This window comes from Coregonus lavaretus, assembly GCF_964263955.1.
Source record: "Coregonus lavaretus genome assembly, contig: HAP1_SCAFFOLD_79, whole genome shotgun sequence".
NCBI classification, from domain to species: Eukaryota; Metazoa; Chordata; class Actinopteri; order Salmoniformes; family Salmonidae; genus Coregonus; species Coregonus lavaretus.
This window is the reverse complement of record NW_028157882.1, coordinates 988137-1009705: the sequence shown is the minus strand read 5'-3', so window position 1 is coordinate 1009705 and position 21569 is coordinate 988137. Positions and strand designations below refer to the sequence as shown.

At 42.4% G+C, this 21569-nt stretch overlaps 1 protein-coding gene across 1 annotated transcript; it reads left to right on the top strand.

Annotated features, from left to right (window-relative positions):
* Positions 1-459: 459 nt before the first annotated feature.
* LOC311124711 (myosin heavy chain, fast skeletal muscle-like) lies at positions 460-19962 on the top strand (the record flags this gene model as incomplete). Its single annotated transcript, XM_084198816.1, has 39 exons — positions 460-675; positions 1057-1203; positions 1411-1567; positions 1888-1915; positions 2174-2282; positions 2449-2541; positions 2939-2999; positions 3170-3268; positions 3578-3681; positions 5371-5509; positions 6062-6180; positions 6327-6476; positions 6571-6741; positions 6966-7269; positions 7762-7826; positions 7920-8007; positions 8124-8241; positions 8381-8504; positions 8945-9081; positions 9556-9811; positions 10009-10251; positions 10598-10774; positions 10871-11016; positions 11185-11275; positions 11593-11982; positions 12104-12230; positions 12421-12539; positions 12836-13032; positions 13164-13347; positions 13465-13630; positions 13795-13919; positions 14088-14396; positions 14599-14802; positions 14961-15086; positions 15225-15395; positions 16887-16991; positions 17087-17182; positions 19433-19564; positions 19942-19962. 39 exons carry the CDS (start codon positions 460-462, stop codon positions 19960-19962), a joined length of 5814 nt encoding a protein of 1937 aa, XP_084054942.1.
* Positions 19963-21569: the final 1607 nt, after the last annotated feature.

The window sequence follows — 21569 nt, the reverse complement described above, 5'->3', positions numbered from 1 at the left end:
GGTCCATAATTAACTTTTGCTTGGTTGGCACTTCCAACCAGATATAAGGAGGCTGAGGCCCCAGCATCCATAAGTCAGATACCTTCTTCCTCTGTGGTAAGACCTCTCCACCTCCTTAGATTTCTACATTTGTGAAAGTTATCAGTTGCACTTGTAGTTGAATTGGACATGGCTGTAATGATTTAGTTGAATTATGTTTTCTAGCCCTTTTGGGGCTAAATGATAAGGCTTTAGACTTGTGTGTTTTCACAACACTCTCATGTTTCACAGGGTCCTCCAAGAAGTACACATTCATCTGTAGGAGGGGAAAAAGAAGGTGAGACATGGTTTGAGTCTTCACATAAAAAGTGATGAGAATATTCTGAGAAACACCGCTCATCTAACTCTGTTGACTGGGGAGGAAGTACCACAGAGTCAATCATGTTTCTTGTTTAATCTCTTTGCTAGTGATCCGTCACCATGAGTACGGACGCTGAGATGCAAATCTACGGCAAGGCTGCCATATACCTCCGTAAGTCTGAGAAGGAGAGGATGGAGGCACAAGCCACGCCCTTTGATTCAAAGAACTCCTGCTATGTGGCAGACAAGGTGGAGCTGTACCTTAAGGGTCTGGTCACTGCCAGGGGCGATGGGAAGTGTACTGTAACAGTCACCAAACCTGACGGTTCTAAGGAGGTAAGCCTGATCTGAAAAGTATTCAAGTTCAAGTTCGAGTAATTACTCTATTTCTTGAAAAATCATCAAAATGATCAAAAACATTTCAATAGACTATTTAAAATCTTTAACAAAATGTATATTAAGAAGCATTTATAGTTTTTTGTTAGCGGAATATAACCTTCAAACACATCAAGTTTAAAGCTGCTATTTAAAATTGGCATGGAATTTGTGATATTGACAAGTCAAGAATCGTGATTTATGTGTCATTGGGTGATAACAAAGTAGTTGGATTAAATGTGTGTATGCATTATAATTTTTTAAGCTTGTATTTAATTAGCAAAAAGCATTCAGTCACGTCCACTTTGATCTGTATGTAATCTAGATTTCTGACTGTTTCAGGAAGGAAAAGAGTTCAAAGATGCAGACATCTACGAGATGAACCCCCCTAAGTATGACAAGATTGAGGACATGGCCATGATGACCTACCTGAATGAAGCCTCTGTGTTGTATAACCTCAAAGAGCGTTATGCAGCATGGATGATCTATGTAAGAAACCTGCACATACAAACACACACACATACATGAACATAATATATACACAAATATAGTCCTACAGATAAATGAATGGTAGAAAACAATGATATCAATTCAGTAGACCCACATCATTATACCAGTACACCCACATCCTCACATAAATCCAGGTAAAAGTCCATCTGACTTCGTTAATCCCCTAATTTAATCACTTTCATCCAGACCTACTCTGGGCTCTTCTGTGCCACGGTGAACCCCTACAAGTGGCTCCCCGTGTACGACGCAGAGGTTGTCAACGCCTACAGAGGGAAGAAGAGGGTGGAGGCTCCACCCCATATCTTCTCCGTCTCTGACAACGCCTTTCAGTTCATGATGATTGGTACGAGCTCTCATGGATGCTTGGATGCATGGATGGAGGGGTAGATGGTTTGATGGATGGACGTCCATAATTGCATATCGATCTCAAAGTCTATTAGGTGCTTATGGATAGATGGATGGATGCATCAATGGAAGTTCTAATATGCTTTAGAGAGGTATCTACTGTTTTCTAGTCTAGGTAATAACAGTTTGCTGGGAATATCTGATTCCAATAGCCTTGAACATAATATGTTCCAAATTGAAATTCGTGATGATGCTATGAATGCAATAATGTCCCCATAATGATACTTGAGTATGATAAGCAATGTGTTTTGGTTCCAGATAAGGAGAACCAGTCCGTCCTGATTACGTAAGTTGTTTACTAAAATGTTATTGAGAAGGTGTTTCTATTGTAATAAGTTGGGTCTCTTGGTGTGATGAAATACATGACATTATGAATGGATTAGAGCATTAGGCTATGTGTAATAATGAGTTGATAAATGGGAATATTAGAAAATATTTACTTATGTTAGGAAACAGTGTATTTTTCTATGCTATTTCTTAGTGAAAGTCAATCTGACACTCAAACATGTACCTAAACTCCCTCTTTCTCTGTCATATAAACCAGTGGAGAATCCGGTGCAGGAAAGACTGTCAACACCAAGCGTGTCATCCAGTACTTTGCCACCATTGCAGTGTCTGGTGCCAAGAAGGAAGTAGACCCCAACAAAATGCAGGTAGGTTGTGCTCATGATTGGCTTTTTAACACATTTCAGTTTGGTTGGCTGTGTAAACTTATTTTCCAGTGGTGAATCCTGTTTCAAGGAAAGTGTTCAAACAATTGAGAAAAACTAACTTCACCACATTGCCAGTTTTTGAGCAACTTGTGTTTGTTTCAATCAGGGGTCTCTTGAGGATCAGATCATTGCAGCTAACCCTCTGCTGGAGTCTTACGGTAATGCCAAAACAGTGAGGAACGACAACTCGTCTCGCTTTGTAAGTATGAAGGGCATACTGTGGAAGTTACCTTATATTGGAAAAATGTAATTCAGTAGTTCCCTATTGTTATACAGATTTAACATCTTATTTTGATCACTCTTTTGTTGCTGAGAATTATCCTGCACAAAAGGAAATGCAAACTTGTAGTGCATTTGAGGTTCTAAAGTTTGTAATTTCCATTTGATTTGCTGTTTCAAAAAATGTATCAACCCATACAAAATTATTTATAATCCACATAATAATTTACATTTCCTGTTGATGCAGGATTATTTTCCTGCTGTAGCAAACTGGATCCAACATTTGTCCAACAAACTGTAACATTTAAAGGGGTCTATCAAAGTAAAATGTTAGTTTTATTTGTAGACCTATTTCTAACCCACATGCTCTACTATAGGGTAAATTCATCAGGATTCACTTCCAAGGTGGTAAACTGGCTAAAGCTGACATTGAGACCTGTGAGTTGGTTTTGATTGTTTCTCAATGCTTTCCTAAATTCACACAGATAATTGTTTGGAGATCCTCAAATGTAAATGTATCTCATGTTCTCTCTCTTGCTCTCTCCTCTCGTTCTCTCTCTCCTCTTTCTCACTCTCGTTGTGTCTCTCCCTCTCTCTTTCTCCCTCAGACCTGCTGGAGAAGTCCAGAGTGTCTTTCCAGCTGCCCGATGAGAGAGGCTACCACATCTTCTTCCAGATGATGACAGGCCACAAACCTGAGCTAGTTGGTACGAAAATAAGAGGTTCATGGGAGATTCTTCCCACCCCCATCTATGGAACTTATTACAAATATTCATAATCCACACTAATAATACTTATACAATGAGACATGGGTCAGGTCTTTGGGAAATATCTATCAAGTAATGCACTGTGATGCACTAGTCCACAAGTCTCAGTCCCCACTTTTGATGCTATTTATTATACATTACATGTATCCTTGAGTCCATCTATTGAATAAAGGAGGGAGAGATACTGTAAAGGTAGGACAGCACAATTCTAAGAGATTTAACTGACAAGCTGTTCTCTGTTGTCCACAGAAATGGCGCTCATCACCACCAACCCCTACGACTTCCCCATGTGCAGCCAGGGTCAGATCACTGTGGCCAGCATCAATGACAATGAAGAGCTGGATGCCACAGATGTGAGTCAAACAAAGGGTTAACCAAACTCTAGATATGGAATGGGTAGGACCACCATACACACTGAATGCACTGTGCAATTCCGAATTTGTGGAAGCTGGGAATATTCAAGTCCTTTTTTATTTGATTCTAATTTTTTTGTTTTATGCCTTGGTTAGTTAGGAACTCTTCATGCCTTTACACTTAACCTTCAGGCACATACAGTACGAGTCAAAAGTTTGGACACACCTACTCATTCAAGTATTTTTCTTTATTTTTACTATTTTCACCTGGAATGCTTTTCCAACAGTCTTGAAGGAGTTCCCACATATGCTGAGCACTTGTTGGCTGCTTTTCCTTCACTCTGCGGTCCAACTCATTCCAAACCATCTCAATTGGGTTGAGGTCGGGAGATTGTGATGGCCAGGTCATCTGATGCAGCAGTCCATCACTCTCCTTCTTGGTCAAATAGCCCTTACACAGCCTGGAGGTATGTTGGGTCATTGTCCTGTTGAAAAACAAAATTACAGTGCAAACCAGATGGGACTGCGTATCGCTGCAGAATGATGTGGTAGCCATGCTGGTTTAGTGTGCCTTGAATTCTAAATAAATCACTGACACCATCACACCTCCTCCTCCATGCTTCAAGGTGGGAGCCACACATGCGGAGATCATCCGTTCACCTACTCTGCATCTCACAAAGACACGGCGGTTGGAACCAAAAATCTCACATTTGGACTCATCAGACCAAAGGACAGATTTCCACCAGTCTAATGTCCATTGCTCGTGTTTCTTGGCCCAAGCAAGTCTCTTCTTATTATTGGTGTCCTTTAGTGGTGGTTTCTTTGCAGCAATCGACCATGAAGTCCTGATTCATGCAGTCTCCTCTGAACAGTTGATGTTGAGATGTGTCTGTTACTTTAACTCTGTGAAGCATTTATTTGGGCTCCAATTTCTGAGGCTTGTAACTCTAATGAACTTATCCTCTGCAGCAGAGGTAACTCTGGGACTTCCATTCCTGTGGCGGTCCTCATAATGATGGAATGTCATTTCTCTTTGCTTATTTGAGCTGTTCTTGCCATAATATGGACTTGGTATTTTACCAAATAGGGCTATCTTCTGTATACCACCCCTACCTTGTCATAACACAACTGATTGGCTCAAACGCATTAAGAAGGAAATCAATTCCACAAATTAACTTTTAACAAGGTACACCTGTTAATTGAAATGCATTCCAGGTGATAACCTCATGAAGCTGGTTGAGAGAATGCCAAGAGTGATCAAAGCTGACATCAAGGCTACTTTGAAGAATCTCAAATATAAAATATATTTTAATTGTTTGACATTGTTTTGGTAACTACATGATTCCATGTGTTATTTCATAGTTTTGATGTCTTCACTATTATTCTACAAAGTAGAAAATAGTAAATATAAAGACAAACCCTGGAATGAGTAGGTGTGTCCAAACTTTTGACTGGTACTGTACATGTAAGACATCCACATGAGAGTGCCACTAAGTACCCTGTGGAACTGTGTTAAACTCATTTTGTGCTACCTTCTTCTAGTGTGTTGGCCAAGCGTTATCATGTGGAACAAAGAAGCCATCCAAATCTATCCATCCCATTGTTCTGCAGTGAGCAGCACAGAACTGTAGTGTACCTGAGCAAACTACCGTTCAGTTCATCACTGTTGTACTTCCTCTTTAATGCCAGGATGCCATTACAATCCTGGGCTTCACTAATGAAGAGAAGCTTGCCATCTACAAGCTGACAGGAGCTGTACTGCACCATGGCAACTTGAAATTCAAGCAGAAGCAGCGTGAGGAGCAGGCCGAGCCAGACGGCACAGAGGGTGAGTCCCACTCATAGATATACAATATGTAAAGCATTAGTCCCATTCCCAGTCCCACTCATAGATATACAATATGTAAAGCATTAGTCCCATTCCCAGTCCCACTCATAGATATACAATATGTAAAGCATTAGTCCCATTCCCAGTCCCACTCATAGATATACAATATGTAAAGCATTAGTCCCATTCCCAGTCCCACTCATAGATATACAATATGTAAAGCATTAGTCCCATTCCCAGTCCCACTCATAGATATACAATATGTAAAGCATTAGTCCCATTCCCAGTCCCACTCATAGATATACAATATGTAAAGCATTAGTCCCATTCCCGGTCCCAAACATAGAAATAGAACACGTAAGACAGACAGTGCCACATGAAAGTCAGGCAGGAGATCATTTTTGGAAAACAATTTCCGAGCTTAAGAAATTATGGATGTGGGTGTATCAAAAACTAACTCACAAAGAAGTTAGCCAAACTATTTTGTCATTGTGACATTAAAAACAAGTGATCTTGTGTGCCTGAGTCTGTTGTTGTTGGTTCTCTCTCCAGTGGCTGATAAAATCGCCTACCTGCTGGGCCTGAACTCAGCTGAGATGTTGAAGGCTCTGTGCTACCCCAGAGTGAAGGTCGGCAACGAGTATGTGACCAAGGGTCAGACTGTGCCTCAGGTAAGGCGGCCAAACACAGCATCTACCATTTTCCGAGCACTGGAATTATTTTGGGGTGCATACTTTTGTTTTTCCCAAGCTCTTATCACCTTATCACTAGACATGGTCAATATCTCCTGTATTAATTTGAGGTATTATCATTGCAGGTTAATAACTCAGTGAGCGCTCTGGCCAAGTCTATCTATGAGAGGATGTTCTTGTGGATGGTCATCCGTATCAATGAAATGTTGGACACCAAGAATCCAAGGCAGTTCTATATCGGTGTGCTCGATATTGCCGGGTTTGAGATCTTTGATGTGAGTATGAGACCAGAACAAAACAATTAGTTGTGATTGAGATGGATTACAGCCTTGTATGATGAAATGATCCCTTTTAAAACTCCATCAACAGTACAACAGCATGGAGCAGCTGTGCATCAACTTCACCAATGAGAAACTGCAACAGTTTTTCAACCACACCATGTTCGTCCTGGAGCAAGAGGAGTACAAGAAGGAGGGAATCGTCTGGGCCTTCATTGACTTTGGCATGGACTTGGCTGCCTGCATTGAGCTTATTGAGAAGGTAAGCTGTCTGTGAGGATTATAACGGACCACAACAGCAAAGCTCATAGGGAGCGCTGTGTGAGATATTATCTCAGTGGTACAACATATCTGACTGTTGAGAATTCAATATGTTTCCTATTATGTGTCCCTAAATGTATATAATCCTATAATAACATTTTTACTGAAGGAATGTGATCCTAAATGTAAATATCACTAATTTGATATACATCTCTTTTCGTAAAGCCATTGGGCATCTTCTCCATCCTTGAAGAGGAGTGCATGTTCCCCAAGTCATCAGACACTACCTTCAAGGACAAGCTGTACGCCCAGCATCTTGGGAAAACAAAGGCGTTTGAGAAGCCCAAGCCTGCCAAAGGCAAGGCAGAGGCCCACTTCTCCCTGGTGCACTATGCCGGTACTGTGGACTACAACATCACTGGCTGGCTGGAGAAGAACAAGGATCCCCTGAACGACTCAGTTTGTCAGTTATATGGGAAGTCAGGAGTCAAACTTTTGGCTGCCCTGTATCCTCCTCCCCCACCTGAGGGTAAGACTAGCATCACGTCAAAATATTTATTTAAGCACTAGTTACAACTCCGACTCAAACTTTCTGTAAAGTCTTTGAATTAGTGGAGGCTGCTGAGGGGAGGACAGCTCATAGTAATGGCTGGAACAGAGCGAACGGAAGAAACCATGTGTTTGATACCATTCCACCTATTCCGCTCCAGCCATTACTTCGAGCCCGTCCTCCCCGATTAAGTTGTCACCAACCTCCTGTGCTTTTAATGTATCAATTTCTCAGGGTTAATTCACTGGGTTAACTCATACAATAGGTGTTATTTTACATAATCTCATTGGCAGCATTTGCCTCTAGATAAGTGTGTAGTTAACCAGAGATTATCTGGTTTATAATTAGTGTGCTTGCTGAAGACAAGACCACTCTAGCTTTCTTACATACTCTTATTATTATTCTATTTATTCCACCCGCTCTAGGAAATGTACTTTTCTAGTTATCTTCAACTTTTCCCCATTTTAACAGATAAAGCCAAGAAAGGAGGCAAGAAGAAGGGTGGTTCCATGCAGACTGTGTCCTCCCAGTTCAGGGTGAGCTTTTGAAACGTGTATATTCAGTCCTTCAAAAGGTGCATTGATAATCATAAATGATGTCTGAGAAAATGGTTTGTAACCCTCTTACAGGAGAACTTACATAAGCTGATGACCAACTTGAGGAGCACTCATCCTCACTTTGTGCGCTGCCTGATCCCCAACGAGTCAAAGACTCCAGGTACAATAAATATTGAGTTAAATATGTCATCTTATCAGTACAGTATCAGTGACTTTAACAATCTCAATCTTTAACTTGTTTATGAGTATTAAAAGAGACTTGGTTTGTTTTACCAGGTCTGATGGAGAACTTCCTGGTTATCCACCAGCTCAGGTGTAATGGTGTACTGGAGGGTATCAGGATCTGCAGAAAGGGCTTCCCCAGCAGAATCATCTATGCTGACTTCAAGCAGAGGTACACACACACACACACACACACACACACAGAAAGATCTGCTCCAAGGGATTCCCCAGCATCAGAATAGGCTTACCTTTTACGAAATATAACCAACATATTACAACTTGACATATGTTAATAATGACTCCTCATTCAGGTACAAAGTACTGAATGCCAGTGTCATACCCGAGGGCCAGTTCATGGACAACAAGAAGGCTTCTGAGAAGCTGCTTGGTTCCATTGATGTGAATCACGAAGATTACAAGTTTGGACACACCAAGGTCAGTCAAATACCCCCGCAAAAGCTGACAACAAAACACATCTTCAATGATAATTTAAACCCTTACCATATAAAATCTCTCCAGATGATCTATCCATCCTTTTGTTCGTTCTTCTTCATTTAACTAAAGGAAAAGGTGGAAAAACATTGTAGTGTTTTTGTCTTCAAAGTCATACAAGTATAGAAGAGAAACTAAACTCATTATCATGTGCATTGTGTCAGAGTGGTATGGCTGCAGTTATCTGTATCTGTGGATATTATTAATCTACAACTGTACAATAACTAACAATTTAGAAACATCCTATCCCATTGTTTGTTTGTAACCATTGCAAAGTTAATGTTGTTCAAATCAATCTAGTGGAGTTGTTCCCCTCTTTTGATTCAACTCTTTCTATCTGTCACCATCTGTGGTTCCATTGACCATGTTAACCTGTGTCTCAGGTGTTCTTCAAAGCCGGTCTTCTGGGTGTCCTGGAGGAGATGAGAGATGAGAAGCTGGCCTCTCTGGTCGGCATGGTCCAGGCTCTCAGCCGTGGATTCCTCATGAGGAGAGAGTTTAGCAAGATGATGGAGAGGAGGTGAGGAATTGTGGACATCTTGGCAAAGCTTTCTGTCAACTACCTGTATCTACTGCATTATGATTACATGCTGTATATGCTGTGAGTTGTTCAGAATGAGAAAGTACATCTTATAATGCTCTATTAAAGCTTTTGGTTAATTCATTTATGAAGTCAAAAAATGGATGTAGCAAATAAGGATTCTATCTTTATAGCTTCAGTTTGGGGTTTGGCTGTTCAATTGTCATTTAGATTTGTGGTATTTACCCATTCATTCTTGAAGAATATAAAATGCCCCATGAGCTTAGCATGACCTGTCAGTCCTTGCATCTAGACCGCTGTCTGTGAATTTAAGAGGGGTTACACTTCCCTAGCCCCATTCCTCAGCTGTAAACAAACAGTGGCGGGGGTGTTCTGTTTTGTTGTTCTTTGAATCCCAGAATGTAGCTTTAAGCATGTCACTCACCATGCCACCCTATCCTTTCTGTCGACCAGAGAATCCATTTACGCCATCCAGTACAACGTCCGCTCATTCATGAATGTGAAAACCTGGCCATGGATGAAGTTGTACTTCAAGATCAAGCCCCTGCTGCAGAGCGCAGAGACTGAGAAGGAGCTGGCCAACATGAAGGAGAACTATGATAAGATGACGACAGACCTGGCCAAGGCTCTGGCCACGAAGAAGCAAATGGAGGAGAAGTTGGTGTCCCTGACGCAGGAGAAGAATGACCTGGCACTTCAAGTTGCATCTGTGAGTGAGCAACGACCTTCATATGGGCACATTTACACACACATGAATAAACACACATATGAAGACACTGTGAAGTATGTGGCTAACTCACACATTGTTATTGTCCATGTTATGTATTTCATGAATTTCTATTGATTTGGTCTGACCTTGAATATACAAAGTGAGGCCGCTGATTTTTTCTTGTGTTCTGAAACCAGGAAGGAGAGAGTCTGAACGATGCTGAGGAAAGGTGCGAGGGGCTCATCAAGAGCAAGATCCAGCAGGAGGCTAAACTCAAAGAGACGACCGAGAGGCTGGAGGATGAGGAGGAGATCAATGCTGAGTTGACTGCCAAGAAGAGGAAGCTGGAGGATGAGTGCTCTGAGCTGAAGAAGGACATTGATGACCTGGAGCTCACCCTGGCCAAAGTGGAGAAGGAGAAGCACGCCACTGAAAACAAGGTCTAGTGTCTTACCATAGACAGTCTAACCAAACAATAATCCAAACAATAATCAACTCAAAACATAGCTTAACAGAAATGGAATTCAAGTTGCATTGTGGGTGCAGGAAAAATTAAGACACAACAGTGGAATTTCAGTTGCAGGGTACTCCCCACATTCATTGCATGTTCTGTTCCCCCTCATTTATGACTTCCACTCAGTACACTGGCATGGTGTACACTGCCATCTAGTGTTGAATCTATAGTACAGTACTTGTTGACACATTGCTCATTTAAATGAACGCAATATATAACAAACTAAATCTCCCCTTTATGGTGAAGTATAATTATGTTGTGACCATTTTCAGGTTAAAAACCTGACAGAGGAGATGGCATCTATGGATGAGAGTGTTGCCAAGCTGACCAAGGAGAAGAAAGCCCTCCAAGAGGCCCACCAGCAGACACTGGACGACCTGCAGGCAGAGGAGGACAAAGTCAACACTCTGACCAAGGCCAAGACCAAGCTGGAACAGCAAGTGGATGACGTGAGTGGAGTTCGACATTTTAACCATGATAGAATGTAAGATGATATGATCTTCAGTTGTTTAGATTTGAACAATATATGTGTTTTTATCTTATAGCTTGAGGGTTCTCTGGAGCAAGAGAAGAAGCTCCGTATGGACCTAGAGAGATCCAAGAGAAAGCTGGAGGGAGATCTGAAACTGGCCCAGGAGTCCATAATGGACCTGGAGAATGACAAGCAGCAGTCTGATGAGAAAATCAAGAAGTAAACACAAACAAATGACTACAGTATCAGCTGCTGTAATGGTTGTTCTTGATTAATTATGAATTAGCATTTGCATGTGATTCTTAAAAGCAACGTGAATGTTATTATACTCCCTTTACACTAACAAATCTAAACCAACTCTGCAATCAACGTGTTTGTGTTTTTTAGGAAGGAGTTTGAGACCACTCAGCTCCTCAGCAAGATTGAGGATGAGCAGTCTCTGGGAGCTCAGCTGCAGAAGAAGATCAAGGAACTCCAGGTACAGTACAGGATATACGCTCCAGTACAGAAAAGCCCACACCTGAATCATTTCCTGAAAAACACTTTCTGGTAGCCGACAGTTTTCCTGGTGGCTTCTAATGGCTCAGTAGGTTGGAAGATGGTGATTCTTGTTGGTGCTTCTCACCATTGTGGTTTTGGTTCCTGCATGGGACACTGTCTACTGAATATATTAGTGTAACTGGCTTTGTATTAACACATTTATGCAACATATACCTACTATTATTATTTTGTGAGGTTCAATTGTTTCAACTGTATTGTAGTGTTCATCCCCCATACTCCTGCCCCCTGTTCTAGGCCCGTATTGAGGAGCTGGAGGAGGAAATTGAGGCTGAGCGTGCTGCCAGGGCTAAGGTTGAGAAGCAGAGGGCCGATCTCTCCAGGGAACTTGAGGAGATCAGCGAGAGGCTGGAGGAGGCCGGAGGCGCCACTGCTTCTCAGATTGAGATGAACAAGAAGCGTGAGGCTGAGTTCCAGAAGCTGCGTCGGGATCTTGAAGAGTCCACCCTGCAGCACGAGGCCACAGCCGCCGCTCTGCGCAAGAAGCAGGCCGACAGTGTGGCTGAGCTCGGGGAGCAGATCGACAACCTGCAGCGCGTCAAGCAGAAGCTGGAGAAGGAGAAGAGCGAGTACAAGATGGAGATTGATGACCTCTCCAGCAACATGGAGGCCGTCGCCAAGGCTAAGGTGAGTAGTGATGTTTTGGTCAAGCAGTGTTGAGGAGGGCCAACTACATTACCATTCAACTGAACTGAAGTTAACAGGAGTCCCATATATAAAGTAATTATGGTACATGTTTCACTAACAGGGCAATCTGGAGAAGATGTGCCGTACTCTTGAGGACCAGCTGAGCGAGCTCAAGACTAAGAATGATGAGAATGTTCGCCAGGTCAATGACATCAGCGGACAGAGGGCCAGACTCCTGACAGAAAATGGTACCATTAACAATTAACTACAACCCAATGCTTTCCTTCAGTAGAACACAATAACATGTGTTGGGGGCTGTATCCACATAGTTTCTACTGTACTATTCACCACCTAACATTGCCCTATGATACCTCCAAATACATTTTCAATCTTAGAGAACATAGACCCTATTAACTAGATATCCCTCTATCCCTGCAGGAGAGTTTGGCCGCCAGCTGGAGGAGAAGGAAGCCCTGGTGTCTCAGCTGACCAGAGGAAAACAGGCCTTCACCCAGCAGGTGGAGGAGCTGAAGAGGGCAATTGAGGAGGAGGTCAAGGTAAAATGGACTCCACCGTCCATAGAGTTTAGAGCTATATCTTCATATAGATGGTGACTACGTGACCCTCAGAGTCACCTTTTATCTCTCCACCCTCAGAGACTCCTATTGTCTCTCCACCCTCAGAGACTTCTACTGTCTCTCCACCCTCAGAGACTCCTACTGTCTCTCCACCCTCAGAGACTCCTACTGTCTCTCCACCCTCAGAGACTCCTACTGTCTCTCCACACTCAGAGACTTCTACCGTCATTTGTTTGTCTCTCTCTCTAATATCTCTTTGTCTTTCTCTTTCGCAGGCTAAAAACGCACTGGCCCATGGTGTCCAGTCTGCCCGTCATGACTGTGACCTCCTGAGGGAGCAGTTTGAGGAGGAGCAGGAGGCCAAGGCAGAGCTGCAACGCGGCATGTCCAAGGCCAACAGCGAGGTGGCTCAGTGGAGGACTAAGTATGAAACTGATGCCATCCAGCGCACAGAGGAGCTGGAAGAGGCCAAGTGAGTCACACGCGTTCAGCAAACACTCAAATATAGGGTGTGGATGTTGAGGGTGGTAGGGGGGCTCTGAGAAAATGTTACGTCAATATATATTGTAACATTTGTTTCAAAACTACAAAACCACCTAACAGGAAAAAGCTGGCCCAACGTCTGCAGGATGCTGAGGAGACCATTGAGGCGACCAACTCCAAGTGTGCCTCCCTGGAGAAGACCAAGCTGAGGCTGCAGGGAGAGGTGGAGGACCTCATGATTGACGTTGAGAGAGCCAACGCATTGGCCGCCAACCTCGACAAGAAGCAGAGGAACTTTGACAAGGTAAAAATTAAAACCTAACTTTCTGCTACATAATCAATTGTAGTTTAATTGTAGCATGTTTCTGATTTAAATCTCTTCATCTATGACTTCTAATGAAAATCCCATGTATTTCCCTAGGTTCTGGCAGAGTGGAAGCAGAAGTATGAGGAGGGTCAGGCAGAACTGGAAGGAGCTCAGAAGGAGGCTCGCTCTATGAGCACTGAACTCTTCAAGATGAAGAACTCCTACGAGGAGGCTCTGGATCATCTGGAGACTCTAAAGAGAGAGAACAAGAACCTGCAACGTGAGCATTTGACAGCAATTCTATTTGGCTCATGTTTGATTAGCAAGATGAATTATTGTTAATTAGTTTACTGTTATTATAATTCAATGTCAACTTCAGTGCATTAGCGATATCTACTGAAAATCTCCCAAGTCTAAACTGCTCCTGTGTGTGTGTGTGTGCAGAGGAGATCTCTGACCTGACTGAGCAGATCGGAGAGACTGGCAAGAGCATCCATGAGCTGGAGAAGGCCAAGAAGACCGTGGAGACAGAGAAGTCTGAGATCCAGACCGCTCTGGAGGAGGCTGAGGTACAAACTACAGCTGTTTGATGGGAAAAGCAGTGTTGCACTAGCCAATGCCAGCTACAGTCTAATGCTCCCTGCTTTGGTGTTTATTGTAGTCATATACATTAAATTTCTTGTAGACATATCCAAATATATTGAACACAATACGCATTAATTATTTTCTTTGTCCAGGGCACACTGGAGCACGAGGAATCTAAGATTCTGCGTGTGCAGCTGGAGCTCAACCAGATCAAGGGTGAGGTGGACAGGAAGATTGCTGAGAAGGACGAGGAGATGGAGCAGATCAAGAGGAACAGCCAGAGGGTGGTTGACTCCATGCAGAGCACCCTGGACTCTGAGGTCAGGAGCAGGAATGATGCCCTGAGGGTGAAGAAGAAGATGGAGGGAGACCTGAACGAGATGGAGATCCAGCTGAGCCACTCCAACAGGCAGGCCGCTGAGGCCCAGAAACAGCTGAGGAACGTCCAGGGACAGCTCAAGGTAAAGGGACTAGGACATCAGGTTCAAAACCTAAACATGGCTAGGGATTTGTTTGTGAATCTGAGAAATTAAAAAGAGTGGTTTATGTACTAAAGGTAACAATACTGGAGAAATTCGTATCAATTTACATTTCTGTCACTGATCGATCCTATCGCCCCTACTTCCACAAGTCCTAATGAACATATGTCATTGTGAACCCCAGGATGCTCAATTGCACCTTGATGACGCTGTTCGTGTCGCAGAGGACATGAAGGAACAGGCAGCCATGGTGGAGCGCAGAAACGGTCTGATGGTGGCTGAAATCGAGGAGCTGAGAGTTGCTCTGGAGCAGACAGAGAGAGGCCGCAAAGTGGCTGAGACTGAGCTGGTAGACGCCAGCGAGCGTGTTGGACTGCTGCACTCCCAGGTATGGGTCAAAAGCCATTTCCAATGGAACTCAACCAAGCATACAGTTTAAACACACCTGGAATTTGACAGTGCTTACTTTAGATTTTCATAATTTCAGCCTTGTGACTTGTAAGTTCTCTTGAGAGTTTAAAAAAATCGTCTTATTTCATCCTTCAGAACACCAGCCTTCTGAACACCAAGAAGAAGTTGGAGACTGACCTGGTGCAGGTGCAGGGAGAGGTGGACGATATTGTCCAGGAGGCCAGGAATGCAGAGGAGAAGGCCAAGAAGGCCATCACTGACGTGAGTTCTTTAATTACATCGACTTGATTTGTCCCCAAGTGCCAATGGTAGCTGGGCTGGTTAAGAACAACAAAGATCTTAGAGGGGCGTTATGATTGGTGCCAATTGGTGCATAAATTAAACAAACTACTTTTCCAGGCGGCCATGATGGCTGAGGAGCTGAAGAAGGAGCAGGACACCAGCTCTCACCTGGAGAGGATGAAGAAGAACCTGGAGGTCACAGTCAAGGACCTGCAGCACCGCCTGGATGAGGCTGAGAATCTGGCCATGAAGGGAGGCAAGAAGCAGCTCCAGAAACTGGAGTCCAGGGTGAGTTAACAGCAGGGTGGATTAGGGTGGATTGAAAGACAGATTGCTGGAAATGTATTTGATCATAAAAATTACCAGGAGCATTGTTTAATGACCTTTTCTCTCAATAACCCACATAGATCACATGTTCTCCAACTTTTGTGTCGAGGACCCCTTTTGTGATAGTGAATTCATCAGGGACCCCCTCATAATATCAGAACACAACTCCTACTTTAGAGTGATAAAAATAGCCTCCATGCAGGTTTACTGTTACTTCTGTAGTGCATGGCATGACTAATCAAGTCTCGGGCCCTGGGAAATGTTAAGTCAACCTCTTGGCATTAGAGAGAAAATGTTGCCATTTTAAAACTAATTTCCTGCAATTCTACACATTTAGCCTTTTTAAATGTTAAATGATGATGCATTTATGATCATAACAAAACAAATTATAGTAATTTTACACTTATTTAGTGGAGTTGAGCCAAGACCTTCAAATAAATACAAATGTATTACTCTAGTTGCTTTGTTCAGGCTTGTACAGTTGTCTCAGCAGACTTCTTCTAAACTGCCATTTCATTAGTAGTAAGAATACAAATACAAATTCACAATAACTATCAACACACAATATAATGTACATTCATCCACTTAGTATCTCATAGTAATCATTTGTTACATCTAGTTACATTTGTTTCATTTCTCTCTATAGTGACATGTCTCATTCACCGGCCGTTGCTAGGAAGGCTAGCGTTGCTATGCAGGTTTACCAGCCAGCAGGTGAACGGCTGAATTAGTTTGTAGGCTAGCGGACTTTAATAAGTTCATAAAACCTGAAAACACAACATAACATCTTAACAAACATATGTACATACTCCAGAAACATTACCGTCTCGAATATAGTGCTTTTCCAGTCGCTTACCTTCAAAATAAAGATATACCAATGTTTTTATGTCGGTGCTTCTGTCTTGCTGTTGGCTCACTTTGCAAACTTCTCTCAACTGTCATAGCGCGAGCCTCCCATAATAGAAGAAATCTCATAACATTAAAACATGCGAGTGGCGTCCTCTAGTGGCCATACTGGTGCTGCACCAGAAACTGCTAAACTCATGACAAAATGGATAAATAATCATATTACAAATACAAGAAGAATTGAGTTGTGAGCCTCCCAGACCCGTTGTGCATCTAATAGTTAAGAACATAAATTGTGGATTATTAATATGTACTGTATTGCACTCTCTAAAAAATTTCCAAAGATCCCTGGTTGTTTAATCCGTTCTTGCTAGAAATATTCATAAAGACATTTAAATGTCAATTCACCTTTGGGAACCACTGACCTAGATAATGAAAAATTGTTGTCATTATTACAGATCCCTTCAATTAAACATTTAAAAGTACATAGGAACAGATAACAATTGTGCCTCCTTGACTGGGTAGAACACTACACCTCTGTTTTACAAAGATTTGTTACGTCTGATTTCACCACCTCAAACATATACATTTATTTCTTCCACAAAGGTGCGTGAGCTCGAGACTGAGGTGGAGGCCGAGCAGAGAAGAGGTGTAGACGCGGTTAAGGGAGTACGCAAGTATGAGCGCAGAGTCAAGGAGCTCACTTACCAGGTAAGAGAAAGTGCCTTCTTCACACACTTGACAGTAACACAGACAGGTTTGTGTATAGAACTATATTGAAATTGATTATTTGAGTTCTCCCACAGACTGAGGAGGATAAGAAGAACGTTAGCAGACTTCAGGACCTGGTAGATAAGCTGCAGTTGAAAGTGAAGGCCTACAAGAGGAATTCTGAGGAAGCAGTGAGTCAAATACTCTGAAAGCATACATTCGAAAATGTATTTTCTCCCTACAAAATGTAATGTCCATACGGTTTAGTTGAAGTGTTGCTACAGCACATCAGTCAACAATGACTCAATTGATATTGCAAGTCATTACTGAAGAAATTATACACATTTCTGAGTGCCTCCTATGCCTATGTGTTACTAACTTAAAGGAGAGGGGGTTGAATAAATACAGTGGGGGAAAAAAGTATTTAGTCAGCCACCAATTGTGCAAGATCTCCCACTTAAAAAGATGAGAGAGGCCTGTAATTTTCATCATAGGTACACGTCAACTATGACAGACAAAATGAGAAAAAAAATCCAGAAAATCACATTGTAGGATTTTTTTATGAATTTATTTGCAAATTATGGTGGAAAATAAGTATTAGGTCAATAACAAAAGTTTCTCAATACTTTGTTATATACCCTTTGTTGGCAATGACACAGGTCAAACGTTTTCTGTAAGTCTTCACAAGGTTTTCACACACTGTTGCTGGTATTTTGGCCCATTCCTCCATGCAGATCTCCTCTAGAGCAGTGATGTTTTGGGGCTGTCGCTGGGCAACACAGACTTTCAACTCCCTCCAAAGATTTTCTATGGGGTTGAGATCTGGAGAATGGCTAGGCCACTCCAGGACCTTGAAATGCTTCTTACGAAGCCACTCCTTCGTTGCCCGGGTGGTGTGTTTAGGATCATTGTCATGCTGAAAGACCCAGCCACGTTTCATCTTCAATGCCCTTGCTGATGGAAGGAGGTTTTCACTCAAAATCTCACGATACATGGCCCCATTCATTCTTTCCTTTTCACGGATCAGTCGTCCTGGTCCCTTTGCAGAAAAACAGCCCCAAAGCATGATGTTTCCACCACAATGCTTCACAGTAGGTATGGTGTTCTTTGGATGCAACTCAGCATTCTTTGTCCTCCAAACACGACGAGTTGAGTTTTTACCAAAAAGTTATATTTTGGTTTCATCTGACCATATGACATTCTCCCAATCCTCTTCTGGATCATCCAAATGCACTCTAGCAAACTTCAGACGGGCCTGGACATGTACTGGCTTAAGCAGGGGGACACGTCTGGCACTGCAATATTTGAGTCCCTGGCGGCGTAGTGTGTTACTGATGGTAGGCTTTGTTACTTTGGTCCCAGCTCTCTGCAGGTCATTCACTAGGTCCCCCCGTGTGGTTCTGGGATTTTTGCTCACCGTTCTTGTGATCATTTTGACCCCACGGGGTGAGATCTTGCGTGGAGCCCCAGATCGAGGGAGATTATCAGTGGTCTTGTATGTCTTCCATTTCCTAATAATTGCTCCCACAGTTGATTTCTTCAAACCAAGCTGCTTACCTATTGCAGATTCAGTCTTCCCAGCCTGGTGCAGGTCTACAATTTTGTTTTTGGTGTCCTTTGACAGCTCTTTGGTCTTGGCCATAGTGGAGTTTGGAGTGTGACTGTTGTGGACAGGTGTCTTTTATACTGATAACACGTTCAAACAGGTGCCATTAATACAGGTAACGAGTGGAGGACAGAGGAGCCTCTTAAAGAAGAAGTTACAGGTCTGTGAGAGCCAGAAATCTTGCTTGTTTGTAGGTGACCAAATACTTATTTTCCACCATAATTTGCAAATAAATTCATAAAAAATCCTACAATGTGATTTTCTGGATTTTTTTCTCTCAATTTGTCTGTCATAGTTGACGTGTACCTGTGATGAAAATTACAGGCCTCTCTCATCATTTTAAGTGGGAGAACTTGCACAATTGGTGGCTGACTAAATACTTTTTTCCCCCACTGTATTTGCTGGTCTAGTGGTGGTGCTGGAGGCAGCGGTTTGATCCCCTGTTCCTCCACTCACTTTCTCTGCTGTATCATCCATCTACCTATATACGTTGCTATCCTAAATCTGCCAATATTTGTTTGATTGAAAATACCTTTAAAAATGTATATTTTAATTTTCTACCTGAAGCTTCAATGTCTAAATACTGATGTTCTGCTCTCCCTGTCTTTTAGTTTAGTTGAATAAGTGTTGCTACTTCACATTGCTGTACAGGGGGATGGTCTATTGATAGTGCTGGAGGCAGCGGTTTGATCCCCTGTTCCGCCACTCACTTTCTCTGCTGTATCATCCATCTCGCTATATACATTGCTATCCTAAATGTATATTTTAATTTGCTACCTGAAGCTTCAATGTCTAAATACTGATGTCCTGCTCTCCCTGTCTTTTCCTCACCCAGGAGGAAGCAGCAAACCAGCACATGTCTAAGTTCAGGAAGGTTCAGCATGAGCTGGAGGAGGCTGAGGAGCGTGCTGACATCGCTGAGACTCAGGTCAACAAGCTCAGAGCCAAGACCCGTGACACTGGAAAGGTACAGAACTGATGCTAAATCTACACCTGTTCAATACTGACATTTTACACTCACTCAACTGTATTTAAGATCTTTGAGAAGCACATTTCAGGTAGGGCAAAAAAATCTAATAAGATTAATTCAGTTAGTACTTCACCCTGAAAATCCAAGCTGAGCACTGAGCATTAAATGCTTGATCCATTATATTATTTCCAAGTGTTCATCTATTTATCATGTTCATTATTATTACTGATCCATTATATTCTATCCAAGTCTATCCATATATTTATCATGTTCATTATTATTACTGATCCATTATATTCTATCAAAGTCTATCCATATATTTATCATGTTCATTATTATTACTGATCCATTATATTCTTTCTTCCTTCTTACAGGGCAAAGAAGTTGCTGAATAAACAAGACCAAGTCTTATCATTTTCCTGTGTTGCATAAAATATGATTTTCATGGTGAAATGTTGAGAATTGATTAAAAACATGTAGACCTACATACACTTCCTTTGTGACTGTGGACTTATTACTCAGCAAACAGCTTTTTCATACCATACAAATATTGTACTTTAAATAATGGAGCCATCTGGGATTCAAACAGCAAAAGTGGTCACCCGGACAAAGCAGTCAGTTTTTTTCAGTAAACAGCTGAGGGATGAGGCTGGAGAAATATAACCACTCTCAAATTTTCAGATGCAAGGACTGCAAGCTTCTTCTTGCTTAGTCTTACATTTATTGAATTCAATGTACAGTGGTTTGCGAAAGTATTCACCCCCCTTGGCATTTTTCCTATTTTGTTGCCTTACAACCTGGAATTAAAATGGGGGGGTTTGTATCATTTGATTTACACAACATGCCTACCACTTTGAAGATGCAAAATATTTTTTTTGTGTGAAACAAACAAGAAATAAGACAAAAAAACTGAACTTGAGCGTGCATAACTATTCACCCCCCCCCCCAAAGTCAATACATTGTAAAGCCACATTTTGCAGCAATTACAGCTGCAAGTCTCTTGGGGTATGTCTCTATAAGCTTGGAACATCTAGCCACGGGGATTTTCCCCCATTCTTCAAGGCAAAACTGCTCCAGCTCCTTCAAGTTGGATGGGTTCTGCTGGTGTACAGCAATCTTTAAGTCATACCACAGATTCTCAATTGGATTGAGGTCTGGCCTTTGACTAGGCCATTCCAAGGCATTTAAATGTTTCACCTTAAACCACTCGACTGTTTCTTTAGCAGTATGCTTAGGGTCATTGTCCTGCTGGAAGGTGAACCTCCGTCCCAGTCTCAAATCTCTGGAAGACTGAAACAGGTTTCCCTCAAGAATTTCCCTGTATTTAGTGCCATCCATCATTCCTTCAAATCTGACCAGTTTCCCAGTCCCTGCAGATGAAAAACATCCCCACAGCATGATGCTGCCACCACCATGCTTCACTGTGGGGATGGTGTTCTCGGGGTGATGAGAGGTGTTGGGTTTGCGGCAGAAATAGCGTTTTCCTTGATGGCCAAAAAGCTCAATTTTTGTCTCATCTGACCAGAGTACCTTCTTCCATATGTTTCAGGAGTCTCCCACATGGCTTTTGGCGAACACCAAACGTTTGCTTATTTTTTTCTTTAAGCAATGGCTTTTTTCTGCCCACTCTTCCGTAAAGCCCAGCTCTGTGGAGTGTACTGCTTAAAGTGGTCCTATGGACAGATACTCCAATCTCCGCTGTGGAGCTTTGCAGCTCCTTCAGGGTTATCTTTGGTCTCTTTGTTGCCTCTCTGATTAATGCCCTCCTTGCCTGGTCCGTGAGTTTTGGTGGGCGGCCCTCTCTTGGCAGGTTTGTTGTGGTGCCAAATTCTTTAAATTTTTTAATAATGGATTTAATGGTGCTCCGTGGGATGTTCAAAGTTTTTGATATTTTTTTATAACCCAACCCTGATCTGTACTTCTCCACAACTTTGTCCCTGACCTGTTTGGAGAGCTCCTTGGTCTTCATGGTGCCGCTTGCTTGGTGGTGCCCCTTGCTTAG